This window comes from Bison bison, unplaced genomic scaffold (assembly GCF_000754665.1).
Source record: "Bison bison bison isolate TAMUID 2011002044 unplaced genomic scaffold, Bison_UMD1.0 scf7180017864198, whole genome shotgun sequence".
NCBI lineage: Eukaryota > Metazoa > Chordata > Mammalia > Artiodactyla > Bovidae > Bison > Bison bison.
In genome coordinates, this window is record NW_011494770.1 from 3,967,537 (window position 1) to 3,987,236 (window position 19,700).

Sequence of the window (19,700 nt, forward strand, 5' to 3'; positions counted from 1 at the left end):
GGTGGCCAAAGTATTGGAGTTTCTGGCAACCCACTCCAGTGTTCTTGCCTGTAGATTACCAGGGACGGCGGAGCCTGGTGGGCTGCCATCCCTGGGGTCGCATAGAGTCGGACACTACCTAGCGACTTAAAAGCAGCAGCAGCAGCAATCCTAGAACACTGCAAAAAAAGAGGAAGATGAATTACGGCAAGTAGTGCCAAGCTTAAAGAACATAACCTTTGGACCCAAGGTGCTCACAAACGGGTGAGCCAAGATCTCCACCACAGACTGCCGTGCCCTTAACGCCGAGCTTCCACAGAGGCGACCTCTCTTTGACTTCCCGCTGTATTCCAGCTCGCCTACCCGATTCAACCTCCTAGGCCACCTCAGCCTCCCCTCAGGAGCCCTAATTACCCCCACGCAGGCCGCCCTCCCCGCCCAGGCCCCGCCTCCCGGCCCTGGCCCCGCCTCCTGGCCAGGTTGGCCGCCCAGTCCTGGTCTCGGCCTCCCTGTCCGCGCCCCACTTTCCCGTCCACGCCCCGCCTCCGCTGGAGGGATGGTTTTCGGCGGAGGAAGTGACGCAAGACCTAAGCCCGAGGTCCGCGCGGGTGTATACCCGCCGTGGTGCTGGGCAGCGCCCGCGTTAGTCTGGAGCAACATGGCTCTCCTCTTTTTCCTCGTCCCTGTCTTGCTGACCGGAAGCTGGGTTGAGATGAGCGCCGCGAATCCAGGACTTTCTTCGGGTACTGTCGCTCGCGGCAGGGCCGCAGGCGGGTGGGGACGGGAAAGGAGGGAGCCCCACCGGCCAGGAAGCCCCGCCCGGGGTCGGGGCCGCGCCCGCGGCGGTTCTCGACGCCCGGCGGCGGCTTCGGGTCCTAAGGGGGCGGCCGCTGGGAAGGTGACGCCGAGTCTCCGCGGTTTGCAGCGGAGTTCCCTTTTTCTGCCCTCTTCCGCGGTTGCCGAAACAAAACGCGTTTTCTTCATTCGTTTTTAAATAAGTGAGTTACCTGGTGAGCAGTTGCACACTGTGGCCACAGCTCATGATTTAAATATTCGTAAGGTCGGCCCCAAATCCTTAGACGTTCTTTCGCCAGCTGAGAATTATTAAAAGGCAGTTAAGTGGCCGTCTTACATGCGAGTCTGGAAGTGGTTCAGGGCATGTACTCTCGAGTCCGTTTGTCCGGCAGTAGGTCTCTTGGCAGACCTCAGTTCCTCCTTTATCTCCGCCTGCTTAAAGAGATTTCCCGGGAAACATATTTTTCTAAAGCTCAGTGTAGTGATAATTAGGAGCTCCGGTGAAATCAGTAAACTCTGCAAAAGGGGCAAACCTAGATTATAGGAAAGCGGGGCATTCTTGAGCGTTTCCTCTGTGTATGCGATTAGCAGCTGCCTGGAAGGGGTCAGGGCGACCCCGCCTCCTTTACCCTTGGCGAACTCCGGGTCTGCACCTGTGTAATAACTTCCTCTGTGACACTTGTTAGGTGCGATCCCTTCGTATCCCGCTCTCCTTTGGCTTGCTCTTTAGAAGTCAAGCAAACAAATAGTTAAGTCATTCCTTGGAAGAGACATTGCGCCATTTGTGTTGGAAAGACAAAAATAACTTCAGTTTTTGCCTTCAAGGATCCTGATGGTATAGCTAACAGTTATTGGGCTCTGTTGTAAGTTCTTATCACATCATTTCCCAAACGTCCTGTAAAGTAGACGCTGTTCTAGCTCTTATTTATGGATGAGAAATTGAGGCATGGAATCTACTAAATTGCTGCTATTCACTGGGAAGCTTGGCAGTTGGGTTCCAGAGTCCGAAGTACTTAACTCTGTCCTCTGCCATTACTAGGGCAAGTTGGTCACCCATAAGAGCAGTTTCAGTCCATGGTGATAAGAGCCAGAACTTACACATAGTTTACTGGAAAGCAAGACATGGATGCCTGACTCAGCAGGGGAATCAGGGAAGATTTCACTGAGAAGGTGACTCCAGAGTTGGAGCTGAAGGTGCAAAGAGACTTATGTGTGCAGAGGAAGGGCTCTGAAACAGCAAGTTGAATTTGTGGAATAATTTAAGCATTTTGGGTTTGATCCCTGGGTCATGAAGATCCCTTGGAGAAGGGACTGGCAACCCACTCCAGTATCCTTGCCTGAAGAATTCCATGGCCAGAGGCTGCCTGGCAGGCTACAGTCCATGGGGTCTCAAAAGACACAACTGAGCGACTAACAACAACAGCAAAATTGTTGTTTAGGAACCAGTTGGTTGGTAGGAACCAGTTAATGAAATGCCTTGTCATGTGTAACAGCAAAGGACAGAAACACAGCTTCAGCTCACTTCAACAAAAAGAGGAGTTTATTGGCTCAGAGAATCCAAACCAGAGTTAAAACAGAAACGTAGAGATGTCGGCTGAACCAGAAACTCAAAGTGCCAAGACCCTCCATTTTTTATTACTGACTTTGGCTGTTGGCAGCCTTCTCTACTTGGCAGGAATCATGGATGTTGATAGGCTTTTGGATTTTGACATCTTGCAGCTTCCTCCACCCTGGAAAAATCCCAGAAGAAGGCTCCGATTTGCCCAGCTTGGATCAGGTGCCAGCTATGGGAAGGATACTGTTGCAGGTGGTAACAGTAGGAGAATCCCGAGAGGGAGAGCCATAATGTTCCTGAAAGAAGTACAGGTGCTGAGCCAACAAGATAACAGGCTCACTCTTGCTCAAATCAGTGGGTAGCCATGAGATTATTTTCAGGAGATCAGTGATTTTAGGCAGGATCAGATACGCCATTTAGAAAGACCATTCATCTTAGAGGATAGTTTTGAGATAGATTCAAAGGAGGGATGCCACATAGGAGGCTGCTACTCAAGTCTGGGAGAAGACAGTGGTAAGTTTAAATGGAAAAGAAAAAATCAGAATAGAGAGCATAACTTGGGGATGACTGGATGTGGGAAGAGAGGAAGAGAGTGACTGAGGTTCCTGGCTAGGGCAGAGCAGTAAACCAAGTACAAGGCCCTTCCTTCTGAGACCGGAGGCCTCCTGACCATGGGCCCCTTGGGACTACACAGTTCCTGTGTTCTTGATACCAGCCCTGGGAGGAGGATTGCCTGCCTTTCTCCATAGGAAGATCTGTGGCCTTCTGTACTTGAGCATTGTATAACCACAGGTGTCAGCTACCTTTTTCCAGTTTGTTCTTCCACTCTGGGTATTATCTGAAGAGCAGACTGCTTTAAAACAGGAGTGAGGCTCTTAACACCTTCTCCACTTGATTATTAGCTGTTCATTCTCTGACTTTAGGTAATGCTCTGGGTGTGCTGAGAGTTTTCATTACTTTAGATTCTATATGTATTTCAGAGATTTAGAATGCTTAAATCAGTGCATTTCAATTATATTTATTGAAGAGGGTGTTAATAATTTGTTTTCATTTTATTGTGATCCATGATTTATATGGGTTTTTGAAAGATCCACATTTTGGTTCTATATAAAAGAAAACCTAAAGAACTCAAGAGAGAAATAACCCCTTTAAAGACTGAGCTAAATGGATAATTAATGGCTCCATTTTAATTGGACAAAGAATCAAAATGAAAGATGAGCCAGAATGAAATGAGTTCCTGACAAAAAGGAATCAGTTACTTGTAATTTTCTTATTAAGGGAGTGTCTTTGTTTTAGATTATCCCAATACTAGATATCCATTTCAATCATGTCCATTCTAAATAAATAATTTAGTATATTGTTCAGATTTTCAGTGACTGTCTTGTAATTGTGATAGTGTAATAAATTAGGCAAAATTACTTGAAGCAAATGCTTATGAAGTCATCAGAAAACAATTATCTCCAGTTTCTATTTATATTTTTTCCCCACTTTTAGTAAACTATCACAAAGATGATGCTTACACAGCTTTTATTAATTAAAACCAACAAAACTTTGCACACTGTCAAGTCTTTGAGTAACTTCTCTAAGCTTTTTTTTTTTCCCCTCTCTTTTCGGTAAAAAGATGTAAATACTACCTCCCTTCTAGGACGGTTGTGGTGTTTAACTGAGATAATGCATAACAAAGTTGAGCTCACAGCTTGTCCAGTAAATATTTCATATATGTTGGTGACTGTCATTCCATTATGTGCATCATTTTCACAAATATATATTTTAAATATTGCATTGTTTTAGTTATGAATGAGAAATTGTGTCAGCTTTAAAAACAAACTCATCCAGATCAATATGAAAAATTTAAAATAAGCTCCCTGACTAACTCCTTGTTCCAACGTATTCCCATTCTTCCTAAGATTGAAAAGTCCTGTTTAATTTTTTCTGTTCCTAAACTATTTCTCAACTTAGAGTTTATCAGTCCAAATGAGAATTAGTCTTGAGAAATGAGTTCTCTCATGGACTAGGTGGACCTGGTTCAATTAGAATTTTATTGGCATGCCAAGCAAACCCAACTAGATGAAATTGAATAAACAGGAACAATATTACAGTGCTGCATTTCAGATCAGAAAAGTGTCTGGGAAGAAGTTTATTGGATAAGCCCTAATTTGGTTGTGGTTTCTGTGAAAGACCTGGGGAGTTTTAGTTCATTACAAATTAAGTGTAAGCCACGATTTGATAGAACCATCCTTCAGAAAAGTATTTCATTCACATCAGTTACATTACTTCTGGGTCTTATATTTTAAGGAAGAGAGAGTGAGTGATAAAACCTGCAGACAGGAGGAAGAGAAAACTTCAAGGACACTAGAGCTAAGGAACTCTGGAAGGTGAAACAGACCTGAAATATTTTAATGAACTCACTTGAACCCTTAGTTCTAACACCCTTTTTACGAAGGTACAAGGAAATAATAGAAGGAATTTTAAATAGGATCATTTTTTCCTTTTGTTTCACAAAGTGATAGATAGGATTCCTTTCAAAGCCTCCCAATATTTAAATGTTTCAGTTTTTAAACTTTTATGAATGCTTGAAACACCATGTGCAAGAATTCTTAAATGTCTTTATTCAGCTTAAATTTAGAGGATGGTGCTATCAATATTTGCTAAGAGAAGAAGTTGGAAAGCCCTAAGAAAAAGTTATTTTATCAGCATCGTAAAACCAGTAGATAGATCATAATCATAAATATATTCTGAAAAGAATGCAGAAGTCTTGATGTTTTTCCCTTTTTCTGCCTGGATTTCTCATGTCATTTCTTATTTTGCTGTGTAAGAAGAAACCTTTGTGAAAATGTCCATAACCCCACATCTTTAACATGAGGAAGTTGTTAGATATTTTGAGAGTTGCTCACTCAAAAAAAAAGTCTAGATGCTTTAAGTTAGTTTGTTTTTGAGTTGTAGTGTCAGATGACTTTGAATCCTCCAAAACAACTTACTTACTGGCCACTGTCTCCTTAACCTCTTTATGCTTCTGTTTGTCCTTCCCCTGGAGAGATTGTGAGCAGATAGTCGAATGGTGTCCATGGAGTGCAGAGTTCTGTTTTGCATTTAGATGTACACAACTTTTGGGGCTTTCCAGATGACCCAGTGGTAAAGAATCTGCCTGCAGTGCAGGAGATGCTGGTTTGATCCCTGGGTTGGAAAGATCCCCTGAAGGAGGAAATGGCAACCACTCCAGTATTCTTGCCTGGAAAATCCTATGGACAGAGGAGCCTGGTGAGCCACAGTCCATGGGGTCGCAGAGTCAAATATGATTGACCATGCTCACACGCACTCACATAATTTTTTTGTCTTTGAATGCTATTATGTAAAAATCGTCGAACTACTGTGACTGTCCGTCTTTCGGTCGAAGCACAGATGCTTTCAGAGGCTACGGGATGGTGCATAGGAGGCTGCCTGCACCCCTATCACCGTCCCTGCAAAGGAAATCTGGAGGTGTCTGTAATGATGTGCTTCCCCCCTGCTGCCTTTCCCAGTGAGGATCATAGAGCTGTCCTAGCTACTGGTTTAGGGGCTTCGGTGACACCTCCATTGCCCCATCTAGTGGCAGGGCTTCACCACGTGCTGAACTTCATTTGTCTTTTCTGTCCTTTCCCTTGCTGTTTTTTCATATCCTTGCTCTTTTTTGCATATCTTATCACCAGGAAACAATCCGCTGTAACCAGATCTCTCCTTTTTATCTGTGTTGTAATTAGAATGTTATGAAAAGTGATTCCTCCCTCCTTTGTTTGATTTTGTTTAACCTTCAGCTGCTAGCTCTAGAGGAGTTTGGGGAAGCAGATCTTAAAACAGAGCTGAACTTGACTCTGGGTTGTATAATGCCAGATATAATGCTACAAGGACTCTAAACCCATTTCCGAAAACAACATGTGTTACAGAAAACTTCTGGGCATTTCTAAGAGATGGGGACATCTGTAAGATGATGCTACTTCATGAGATACTCCTTTAACTCCATTCTCTTGCTATTTCTACACATATTTTTATTGACATAGAGTACATTCATTATGAATAGAAGTTAGCTGTAAGCCTCAATTATTTTAAGCTGATTATGTAACCATTTAAACTTTAGGTTACAAAATTCTGAAACTTAAGGAGAACACTGCTCATGTCTACTTTATCATGTGATTTTGGCAAGGATGACAAAAGCAGATGTCTGATCACCACATGGTTTCTCTTCTGTAGCATTAAAACCACAGGTTACATCCTTTGATGTAAATATTCAAAAGTCTCTCCTATAATCTAGTAAGTAATTTCTGTGTTTTAGAATCCATTGAAACCTCTTTTCCTACTACCTGCCTTGATTGCTTTGAAAGCTGTGATTTAAGTCCTTGTCCTAGTCTAATCATGCCAAGCTTTTACTTAAATTTTGGGAAATATTTGATTCACTCTAAAGATGAATGCAACATAAGTCTGCTGCTGTTTGTATTTCATAATGTATCATTCAGTAACCTCTTAAATATAAATTGCACTTTATTTTATATTCTAGTACATAGGTTTATTTCTATATGCCTTTCCCTCAAATGCAGAAACTAATTTCAGATTGGGTACATACATATTCCTACTGGGAATAATTTTTTAAAAGGTACTTAAAAGGAAGTGAAGGACTTGTCTTTACTGGAAACTGTGAAAGGATCCTTGTTACATAGTGGCAGGAAACTTAACACCACCATCACCTTTAATAGCAGGGAAAGTAGGATATGTGCCTGGTGAGCCCAGTGACCTAGCAAAGGAGGTTTCCAAGCAGATTGAAGGCGCCATGTGGTGTCTTTTTATTTCTTACTGTAAAATACAAGGTTAGAGAGAGTAATCAAGGGAAGGACTGTTAAAAGAAACCAGGACCTGATGGTTTGTAAATTCTCAGCTACTAACTGCAGTCACGAAATTAAAAGACATTTGCTCCTTTGAAGAAAAGCTATGACAAACCTAAACAGTGTATTAAAAAGCAGAGACATCACTTTGCCAACGAAGGTCAATATAGTTAAAGCTATGGTTTTTCTAGCAGTCATATATGGATTTGAGAGTTGGACCATAAAGAAGGCTGAGCGCCAAAGATTGATGCTTTTGAAGTGTGATGTTGGAGAAGACTCTTGAGAGTCCTTGGACTGAAAGGAGATCAAACTAGTCAATCCTAAAGGAAATCAACCCTGAATTTTTATTGGAAGGACTGATGCTGAAGCTCCAATATTTTGGCCACCTGATGCAAGGAGCTTACTCATTGGAAAAGACCCTGATGATGGGAAAGACTGAAGGCGGAGGAGAAGGAGGTGACAGGATGAGATGGTTGGATGGCATCACCAACTCAATGGACCTGAGTTTGAGCAAACTCAGGAAGATAGTGAAGGACAGGAAAGCCTGGAGTGTTGCAGTCCATGGAGTCGCAAAAAGTTGGACACAACTTTGAGACTGAACAACAAGAGCAGCAAAAGATGCTAAAATTAAGAAATGGCATCTGAGGGACGTTCTGATTTATTACGAATTTTCTTAACATTAGGTTTCTTATGTAATTGCAAAATTACATTTATATGTGTGATTGATATTTGATATTAATGTTGAATTGACCCTAGAGGGGGATGCCTTTAATTTCCTTCTCAACCATAGAAAGTAAACTGTTTGAGACAGGTTGCTTCATGAAGCTGAGGTGTGAACACACCATAGAGGAAGGAGCCCTGTTAAGGAGGGCTCAGTCCACCCTGCTGTGTATGGCCACAGGAACTCGACTAACACCAGGGCGAAATCTGGCAAGTCCAGTGCTTCCTGACTACCTGCAAGAAAATTGCTTAGAGAACCAGTGATGATAGATACCAAAAGCCATCAACATTATTCCAGAAAGGAAAAGTAGAAAAATGCTGTCTGATCACTGGCTACAGGTTAAAGGGCATATTGAGTATTTGAACATGAGACATCATTCCAACTTCATAATTTCAATCTTTAGGTACAAAGTGTTCTACTACTTTGGTGAATAATATGGAAATTAGAGATTTCAAGAGACACCAAGGCTATTTGCTGAGCAGGAAGTGTAAAACGTATTAGTTTATCAAAAAATTCTGTTTGTCTTTTATTTTTTATTGAAGTGTAGTTAATTTTCAGTATTACTTTCAGGTATATAACAGTGATTCAATATTTTTAAATTGTATTCCATTTAAACTTATTAATCAACTATATTCCTTGTGCTGTACAGTGTATTCTTGTAGCTTATTTATTTTAGACGTAGTAGTTTGTGCCTCTTAATCCCCTACTCCTCTCTTACTCCTACCATACCATTGGTAACCACTGGTTTGTTCTCTATATTTGTGAGCCTGTTTCTTTTTGATACAGTCATCCATTTGATTTTAGGTTGCACATGTAAGTGATGATATACAGTGTTTTAACTTTTTTCACTAAACATAATACAGTCTAGGTCCAAACATGTTGCTGCGAATGGCAAAATGCCATTCATTTTTTGTGACTGAGTAGTATTCCATTGTGTATGTGTGTGTATATATGCATATATGTATGTTATATATACACATACAAACACCATATCTTCTTTATCCATTCATCCATTTTTGGGCACTTGAGTTGCTTCCATATATTGGCTTTTGTAAATAATGATGCTGTGAACATTGGAGTACATATATCTTTTCAAGTTAGTGTTTTTATTTTCCTCAGATATATGTATATATCCAGGAGTGCAATTGTTGGATCATATGGTAGTTCTATTTTTAGTTTCTTAAGAAACCTTCATACGGTTCTCCATAGAGGCTGCACTGATTGGCATTCCCACCAACAGTGTATACTAGGGTTTCCTTTTCTCCACATGCTTACCAACATTTGTTGTTTATAGACTTCGATGATAGCCATTCTGACAGGTGTGGGGTGATTTTGAATTCCATTCTGTCTTTAAATTAATTTTCTTCTTAAATAAAAACGATTCCTAAAATTATGATAAGGCAGGGTTTCTCAGTGTTCGGCACTGATGGCATTTTTGACTGCCAAAATGTGGAGGGCTGTCTTGTGTGTTGCAGGATATCAGCAGCATCCCCAGCCTTTGTCCCTTAGATGCGAGTAGAACCCCACCAGCACCACACCCTTAGGAGAACCGTACTGTCTCTAGACAGTGCCGTATATCCCTAGGGGACATAGCACCTCTTGTGGAAAACCACTGATATAAAGGGAAAAATAAAAAAGGGGTCGGGGTATGACAATAGAATCACACTGTCCTTGAGGGCTTCCTTAGGTGGCTCAGCAGTAAAGAATCTGCCTGCCAGTACAGGAGACATAGGTTTGATTCCTGGATCGGGAAGATCCTCTGGAGGAGGAAATGACAACCGACTCCAGTATTCTTGCCTGGAAAATCCCATAGACAGAGCAGCCTGATGGGCTACAGTCCAGGTGGTTGCAAAAAGCCAGACATGACTTCGTGACTAAGCATGCAGGCACACACTGTGTTTTTTACCTAAATAACTCTTGATCTGTGTTCTGCTTTGAAACAATAATGCAATTGCTAAATAATTGTAAATTAAGACAGTGTACCAGTTTGGCTTCAAATATTGGAATTTTTGTTTTGGGAAAAAATATAGTAGGTGTTTTCTTCAGCAGTAAGCAAATATCCTGTGTATGTGAAATTAACACCTTACTTGACAGGTGAGGGATTCTGAAACAACTCTTTAGTAATATAGCAAGGAAAGAATCCAGATTTCTTAAGGTCTAACCTAGGGAATATATTTCTTATTAGAACAGTCTACTAGGTATAAGGCTACTGGGTATAGGGCTTCCCTAGTGGCTCAGTGGTAACGAATCCTCCAGCAGTGCAGAAGATGCAGGTTTGATCCCTGGGTCAGGACAGTCCCCTTGGAGAGGAAATGGCAACCCACTCCAGTATTGCCTGAAAAATCCCATAGACAGAGGAGCCTGGCGGACTGCAGTCTATGGGGTCACAAAGAGTCAGACGCAACTTAGTGAATAAGCAACAAACAAGTCAGTATAAATCTAAGTGATTATCATTATTATCTGGAATACATTTTTTAAAAGTATAAACTTTTGGCTCTCTTTGAGGTTTTTAGGGTGACAAGTTATGTTTGGAAGCCACTGCACCTAACCACATTGCTATTCATTTATTTATTTTAGCTGTACAAGCAGATCATGTTTGATGGAGTTTTCTAGATAGGTAGGATTGAATGGTCTTACATTTCAGGTCATATTGCTAACTCTATACCTTCATGTTTGTTCACAGAGAAGGGCAAGAAAGGAGAGGGGGAGAGAAAGAGAAGGAGGAAGGGAGGTGTGTGTTCAGTTTTCTGTGGGGTGGTAGACGATAACCATTTACACCCAGCAGGGGAAGAAATGGCAGCTTTTAGTAACTAGATAATGGTTGTGGTAGAGTTTGAATATAAGATGTTAAAATGACTTCTGCCGATTTTCTTGTGTGACACTTGTACATCTTATCAACAGACATTTTCTAAAATGGTTTAAAAGAGCAAAGGCAGAAGGAAATATAGGGTATGTTTTGAAAAAAGCTGCTGACGAAACTGGACTGCTTGATGGCTCCGTCAGGCAGTCGTTCAGTATCTATTGCTGTGCTGGAGAAAAGGCAGTAAAGGTGTGTAACAGTGCTGAGTGGAGGTTTGAGAGCCCAGGTAGCACTTTAGACTGAAATTGACCATCCCACTTATGGCCAGTTCTTCTCTAGCCATTGAATACAATCTTTGGTACCAGATAGAGAAAATTCTAGTGATTAAACGAATTGAAGATTATTATTGCAGTGCAATTGTAATTGCAGTGCGATTATTGATAAAAACTCCTAAAATATTCTAGCAGTGTGTTGCTTATACTATATTAGTATTTTTTTAAGTCAATTGTGTTTTACTGTGGTAGAATATATATAATGTAAAATTTACCATTGTTCTTCTTATAAATGTGCAGTCCAGTAGCATTGAGTATATTAACATTGTTGTGCAGCCAGCACTCCATCTTTGGAACTTTTCGTGATCACATATGAAACTCTGTACCCATTAAACATTAACTCCCCATTGTCTCCTACCCCCGCACCCGCCCCTGATAACCACCGTACTAGTCTCTGTCTCAATGTATTTGATTATTTTGTATGCTTCATATTAGTGGAATCATACAGTATTTGTCCTTTTGTATCTGACTTATTCCAATTAGCATAATGTCTTCAAGGATAATCCACGTTGCAACAGGTGTCAGAATCATTGTATTCGTTTTTAAGGCTGAGTAACATTCCATTATATGTATATGCCACATTTTTTATTGTGGTACAAACACTTGAGATCTACACTCATAAAAAACATTTTAAATACAGCAGTTGTTGTTGTTCAGTCACTAAGTCTGTACAACTTTTCAACCCCTGGACTGCATGCAGCGCGCCAGGCTTAGCTGTCTTTCACTGTCTTCTGGAGTTTGTGCAAACTCATGTCCATCGAATCAGTGATGCCATCCAACCATCTCATCCTCTGCCACTCCCTTCTCCTGCCTTCAATCTTTCCCAGCATCAGACTTTTTTCCAGTGAGTCAGCTCTTCACATAAGATGGCCAAAGTATTGGAGCTTCAGCTTCAGTATCAGTCCTTCCAGTGAATATTCAGAACTGATTTCCTTTAGGATGGACTGGTTTGATCTTCCTGCTGTCCAAGGACTGTCAAGAGTCTTCCTATAAGTAAACAATACAGTTTTGTTAATTATAGGCACAAGGGTATACAGCAGATACCGAGAACTTACTAATCTTGCATGCCTAATTTGTACCCATTGGACACAATTCCACGTTTCCCCCTCCCTCCACCCCTGGGAACCACCATTGTTCATACTGTGTTTGTGTGTCCCTTATATCACAATGTTGTTCCAGTAATTTGAAATGAATTAGAATGCTTCTGTACATTCTTTAATAAAATTAATTTTTAGAAACGCTTAATTTAAATAAATTTTCTATCCTGGTGAATCCTTCAAGTGTATATTTGGCTTCTTCCGTTAAGGTTTTGTAATGTTAATGTTTGTTGCTCACTATGATCCTTACTTTTTGCATCTCTTGTAGTGCCACCACCAACCAATGTTACAATACAAGCCTACAACTTGAACACGGTTATATTTTGGGACTATCCTGTTATACTACAGAGTCCTATGTTTACCGTACAAGTGATGAACTATGAGTGAGTGTCACTTTTATCTTTTTATCCTGTTTTTGCCAAGGCCTTTGCACATCTCATAACTGATTCTTCCGTCATCATTCCTTCCCATGTGGCAGAACTGCCTGAACTGCTTAACAACATCCAGATGTAATAAGGATGCAAATTAGTTCTTTTCAGAATATTTCCTGCCTCTTAGTTCTTCTTCGTGTCAGATTTAGGGTAGAGGAGTATGACCAACTTCTGACATGTTAAGGCATGACGAATAAAGCTTACAGTTCTGTGTTAAAAACAGCCAAGTCATCTTACTTCCTATAGTATATGTATGAAGTAGAAAGAAAAATTTCAACAGAATTTTTGACAAGTGTCAGGGGTTATTATATGTTGGATTCTATAAGTTATGACTGTTAATGGACTCTGGATTTGTTTAAAGAACAGATTTTTTTAAATTGCATGTGGAATGTGGTTTATATAGGTCTTATTCTGAATTGAGCCTCTTCATTGTAAATGATTTTACAGATTTTCTACCCAAAGAGTAAAAGTTTCCCACTTTATCTAGCTTCTTGATCCTGTTCTTATTCATCTCTTTCTATCAGCTCCATGCTGTGAATGAGCAGCAAAGCACGGACAGAGACGGTTCATGTATTAACAGTAAAAGTTACCTTTGTGTTCTTTATTTTAGGGACGGGAAATGGATTGATGCCTGCAATACCTCTGATCATTCTTGTAATATCTTTTCTGTAATTAATGATCCATCAAGTTCTGTCTGGGGTAGAGTTAAAGTCAGGGTTGGACAAGAAGAATCTGTCTATGCACAGTCCAAAGAATTTATTTTATGCAAAGAAGGTGAGTAGAATGTGTACATGTCTGAATTTTAATTTCATTCGTGTCTTCTGTATATATTTGCTTATATAAGCAGTTGCTAAAAATTATCACAATGTCCTCAGGAACATTTGGAGAAATATAGGGAGTTCCTGTCTTCTCTTCGCCCAAGCCCCACAAGATAAGAGGTACCCATCACTTTGCCCTTCTAAACCTGAGAACTGCTCTCAGGACCTGAGAACTGCCCTCAGTCTTCCCCTCAAGGCCTCTGGCAATTTAACACATTAAATTTAACATTTTTAATTTAACACATTAAAAATTTTACAGCTCTATAATCTCTTCAATCACAGTGATTTTTCAGTTCTTCACGCTTCCGACATCCCATTCCCATGATCTGCCTGATCTTCGTTGTCACCTCAAGCTCCAGACTCTTCAGGGCCCATTCTTCTTTTTTGGCTAACACCCTACCTTGTAGCTTTCATATCGTCACTCATGGGTAAGAGAAGTCTGTAGTCACATGGTTCCTTCCCAGTCTTGTAGCTCTTAATGCCTTGCCTTCTAGCTTCTCTTTAATCCTCGTTCAGCTTCCATGCTTCGTGACTTCAGCCACTGGCTGGGTCTGCTCCTTCCTTCTGGTTTGTGCCTACTTCGTCTCTTCTAAAAGCCCTGCCTTTACCCGCCCTTGAAGTAGTTTCATTCCCCAGATCCCACGCTTCTGTCCCCTGATAATTATACTATCTGTTATGTCAGATTTTTCCCACACAGATTTATCAAGGTCATACTATGTGCCAGAAAGTATGCTAGGCCCTAGGGTATATTGGTGAGTAAAAACAGATCTGTCAGGCACATAGTAGGTGTGCAGTAAATATGGGAAGAATAGATAAATGGTTCACCTGCAAATTCCAGACATCAAAGACATAATAATAATATTATGGAATCGGTGAATAGCTAGTTCTGATTTTCGTAGTAAAAATTGAATGTATTTTGCAAACTTTTATGAAGTCTTCATGCCCCGTGTCCATAGGCACTGGAAATACGAAGGGTTTTGATGAGGACTCAAAGATAATTACAATGCCTTTTCTGAAATGTATTTTAAAAACCATGTTCTGTTTAATGATGTTTAATCTATAGAATCAAAGATAAAGGAAAGATAAATTCATTGAGCTTCTTTTATGTCAAGGCTTTTTACCAAGATTCATTAAAGACAGTTAAAATATATTCTAGATGTTTGTGGAACGATTTAAATGCAGTCCTGCTTTAGAACAACAGCAACGAAAAGAGTAGGTTGATGGATTGAGTTTGGTAATGTTATGTAATATGCTGTGGATCACAGTTCCAAGGCTGATGCAAATTCTTTTTTGTTCCCTACCCCCCAGGGAAAGTTGGACCACCTAAACTGGGTATCAGAAAGAAGGAAAACCAAATCATTGTTGATATATTTCACCCTTTAATTACTGTAAATGGAAAAGAGCCAGAAGCTATGTATGATGATGAAAATACTTGTTATACATTCACATACAGTGTGTTTGTGAGCGTCAATAGAAGCGAGGTATGCGTTCTATCTCATCTTTTTCTACACTGAAATTTTCCTGTTTGCATAAATTGTTTTGTATGTGGTAAAATGAAAGAGATGTTTATGAATATTCAGTCAAGACTCATGGCTCATCAGTTTTAGTAAGAAAAAAAGAAATATATATTGAAGGGACTCAGTACTGGAGTTAATCTTTAATACTTGCCACGTGAATACATTTTAAGTTTTTTCTTTGCCTCTTTTAACAGTGTGGTTCTAATCTAGACTGTTAACCTGTGTATCTCCATTTGTTAACCTGTGTATCTCCATTTCTCCACTGGTAAGATGAGGATAGCTTTAATCCTTTCTTCTCATTGGTAGTGACGTGAAGTAATACAAAGCTCTAATTGGAATCACTGTCTTTGAAAGAAGCAGCTACCCATACTTCTGTAGGACATGACTGCACCCTGGCAGTGACGTGCAGCCCACACTTTGCCTAAAATTTTTCTGTTGCATCCACTGTCCACAGCACTGCCATTCCTTTACTTAACAGCATTTGTCAAGCACATGCCTGGTGCCTTTTAGGCCCTAGGAGTAGCCGTGAGCAGTGCAGACAAAGCTCCAGTGATAAGTATTGTGGGAGAACCACAGAGCAGGGAGGAGGGCCGGGCAGCTGGGTGGGGCAGTAGTGATTTCCAGCAGGGTGGCCAGGCCTTGCTGGGAAGTGTTACTGGAGCCAGGGCTGGGGGAGGTTAGGAGGTGAGCTCCTGGATGTACGTGGGGAGAGTGTTTCAGGCAGAGCCTGGCAGAGGCACCCAGGCATGCGAAGGGAGCACCACAGCTGGGCAGAGCACTGGGGCAGCTGACACTGGAAAGTTCACTGGGGACCACTTCTCTTGAGACATTGGAGAGATCTGACTCTTCTCACTGAGTCATTTTGCGTCATGGAAAGATGTTACGAGAAGAAGGACATCTGATTTAGGTTGTGAAACATCACTTTGGTTGCCAGCTGAGTTGTCTTTCTGAAGTGTGTACCTGACCACATTACTTCACTGCTTAAAACCCTTTAACAAGTCCCCATTAAGTACAAAATCATTTCTAAATTATCTTCGGTGACATGGCCCCCTTGGCCTTCATGATTTGGCCTCTTGCATCCTTTCCAGCTACATGTCTCCAGCCTTCCAGCTTCATTTTCGTTTGTGCTCTGGTGAACTGCTTACTGTTCTTAGTTTCCTGCAGGTACCCTGCTCTTTTGCAGAATGCCCTTCTCCACCTTGTCTGCTTTGGAGAATTTCTATTTATTCTTCAGTATTCAGCTGGCAAATCAGCTCTCCTTTGAAGTCTTTTCTGACCGCATGGACTGTTTCCTCTTCTGTGGTCTGGTTATTCCTCATTTCATAGAGTGGGGCTTTCTCTTACAGTCCTCATCACTCGCTCGCATTTCCTTCTTGTGTCTCCTGTACACTCTATCATAAGTTACTGGAGGTCAGGCACCACTTCTTACCTTTGTGTCCTTAGGCCCTAGCACAGTGATCAGTGCACTGTGGCTGGTTGAATGAATAATAAGCTCCCAGAGATTGCTTCAGTCCCTTCCATGTATTACTGGTAAGAGATGCTCCGGCAGGATGCCTGGGTTATTCTTCCTATGACATGCTCGTCTCTCACATCAGCACAGTTTCAGGCACTATAGAAATAGGACCAGTGAGCATTTGTTGCTTTGACAGCCAACACTGAACATTCCTGCTATTTGAGTTTTTATATTCATAATCTATATTTTAATTTTTAAATTTATAATCTCTATAAAGAACATTTTAATGGATTTATAGCATCATGCATCATGCTTTGTTGAAGTAACAGGTTGACTTACTGTATGAATATCAACACTATGTTCAGACATGTTCAGCACTCATCATGTCTATGTTTTTCTTCAAATGTTCGACCAGGATAAGTATGGTGATTTTTTTTTTTTCCCAAAGTAAAAGGTGCCATGCATTTTCTTTGTTTTCTTCTTCTGTCCAGACTACGGATAAAATGTACACGAAGGAAGAGGATTGTAACGAGACTCAGTGCTTCTTAAATATTCCTGTGTCCTCACTGAATTCTCAGTACTGTGTTTCAGCAGAAGGAGTCTCAGAATCATGGGCTGTTACAACTGAAAAGTCTGATGAACTTTGTATTACCTTTTCTGATGATAACAACACAGAAGGTAAGTTGTTACAATTTTTTCCTAAATGTAGGGTTGTGGTTTAGTCCCTAAGTAGTGTTTGATTCCTTTGGGGCCCTGTGGACTAGCCCAGCAGGCTCCTCTGTCCATGGGATTTCCCAGGCAAGAACACTGAAGTGGATATTCTCCAGGGGACATTCCCGACCCTGGCATCTAACACACATGCCCTGCATTGGCATGTGCGTTCTTTACCATTCAGTCTCCAGGGAAACCCAGTATAAGGAGTGATCACTAAAATGGTAATGTGAAAAGAGTTGATTTTTAATTTCAGTACATCTCTGCTCTTTACAAAAAATATTTAGTAGTTCCATTCCTGAGAAGTTTAAAATTAAAAATAAGGCCATTTTTCAGTCTTAAAAGATACAAAACAACCAGTTTAGAGAGCCATGTGATGACCTTTGACCCAGGAAAGAAAAATGTAACACATAAAGCTGTGTGCATAAACTTCTGCATTTCAGGATTATGGGTAAGGACATAACATCAGTTTGTTACTTACTCTGATATAGCAATATGTTATATATCCATTAAAATATTCTTCCTGGGGACAGTAAGTTTATAAACTAAACAGTAGTGCACTGACTAAAATTGTGTTACCTGAGAACTAGACAAGCACTGGAAATTAACATCCAAAAACAAAAAAAGATGGGTTTAAATCATAGATTATAGGTCATTTTTATAACACATTCTTAAATGTTTTCATTTTATTATTATTTTCTTAAACAGGCATTCTCATTTGGCAGGTACCTTAACAAAACTTCGGGCTTATTTTTGATGTTATGAAATTTAAAAGTTCATTATAGATAATTTTTAAAATATAAAAAGCCAGAAGGAAACAAAAGCTGTAGTTCTGCCATCCAAATGAATATTCAATTATTCACAGTTTGGTGGGGTTTTTTCCATCCTATTTTTTTCTTTGCTTTGTAGCCATGATCATGCTGTAGTACAAATAGAACTTAGTATATGGGGCTTCCCAGGTGACTCAGTGGTAAAGAGTCTGCTAGTGCAGAAGACACAGGAGATGTGGGTTTGGTCCTGGGTCAGGAAGATCTCCTAGAGTAGGAAATGGCAACCCACTCCAGTATTCTTGCCTGGAAAATCCCATGGACAGAGGAGCTTGGCGGACTATATATAATATAGTCCGTGGGGTCACAAAGAGTTGGACATAACTGAACACATGCACACATGCTAAGCATATGCTATAAATATTTTTTCATTTTATTTTACATACTTTATTAATAGTATTTTTAATGTCTCTAAAATATTTTATTATGAAGATCATATTTTGAATTGAAGTGAAGTGAAAGTCGCTTAGTTGTGTCTGACTCTTTGCGACCCCATGGACTATACTGTCTCTGGAATTCTCCAGGCCAGAATACTGGAGTGGGTAGCCTTTCCCTTCTCCAGGGGATCTTCCCAACCCAGGAATCGAACCCAGGTCTCCTGCATTGCAGGCGGATTCTTTACCAGCTGAGCCACAAGGGAAGCCCAAAGATCATATTTAATGTTTCTCAATTTTTGGATTAACTTGTCGATTTGTCTTTATAAATCATACTTTGCTGACTATCTTTGGGCGTGTGCGTGTGTGTGTGTGTGTATATGTTACGGTGTTCAAGTGTTTTTAGAATATATTTCCTAGGTTAAAAATGTACAAAAAATTTTGTAATTTCTTTTCGAAGAATGAAAATCTAGCCTGAAGAATCAGACCAAACACTTAAAATGAATACTGAAAACTTTTAGGCCGTTACGTGAGGATTTCAAATAGATAACTTAAAATGATGCAGTGCATTTAATATCCGTTTGTGTTATGCTGTTTTGAGTAAGAAAATGCATAAAATTTGAAATAATGCAAATACCCCAGATTTATTAAAAAAAAAAAAAGAAATCCTGAGTTACAAACCAGACTGACAGGTGGCTGCACAGTGGTACCTCTGTGGCTCATATGCAGGCAGCATTCTCTGCCTGTCCACTCCAGTGCTTTTGAGCAGGGTGCTGTGTTGCTTATGGGGTTATTTTATCTTTTCCTTTTGTAAAAATTTTTTTCATGTCCTCTAACAGGTGTGATACAGGCATTTATTTTAGTAACTTCCAGAGTTATTCTGTTTTTTTGTTGGCGTACGATTGCTATGTTAGTTTCTGCTGTACAACATGGTGAATCAACTGTGTGTGTGTATATACCCCCACCAACCCCCCATCCCACCCAGTTAGGTTATCACCAAGCACCAAGCTGAGCTTCCTGCACCTTATAGCAGGTTCCCACTGGCTATCTGTTTTACACATGGTGGTCTAAGTATGTCAGGCTAATCTCCAAGTCTGTCCCACCCTTTCCCTTCCATGTCTACATGTCTGTTCTCTATGTCTTCATCTCTATTCCTACTATGGAAATAGTTTCATCTGTACCATTTTCTAGATTCCACATATATGTATTAACGTACAATCCTTGTTTTTCTGACTGTGCTCTATATGACACATTCTAGGTCCATCCACATCTATACAAATTACCCAATTTCATTCCTTTTTATGGCTGAGTAATATTCCATTGTAACTGCTTACCACATCTTCTTTATCCATTCCTCTGTGGATGGACATTTAGATTGTTTCTGTGTCCTGACTATTGTAAATAGTGCTGCAGTCAACATTGGGGTACACATGTCCTTTT

At 40.4% G+C, this 19,700-nt stretch overlaps 1 protein-coding gene across 1 annotated transcript in view; it reads left to right on the forward strand.

The window, feature by feature from the left end:
* The first annotated feature begins 521 nt into the window (after positions 1–521).
* Positions 522–19,700, forward strand: part of IFNGR1 (interferon gamma receptor 1) — a 24,528-nt gene continuing 5,349 nt past the window's right edge. The window contains exons 1-5 of the mRNA XM_010844229.1: positions 522–722; positions 12,398–12,512; positions 13,171–13,334; positions 14,687–14,859; positions 16,840–17,026. Coding sequence (XP_010842531.1) covers positions 536–722; positions 12,398–12,512; positions 13,171–13,334; positions 14,687–14,859; positions 16,840–17,026 — 826 coding nt within the window. The 5' untranslated portion in view covers positions 522–535. The remainder of the gene's footprint in view (positions 723–12,397; positions 12,513–13,170; positions 13,335–14,686; positions 14,860–16,839; positions 17,027–19,700) is intronic.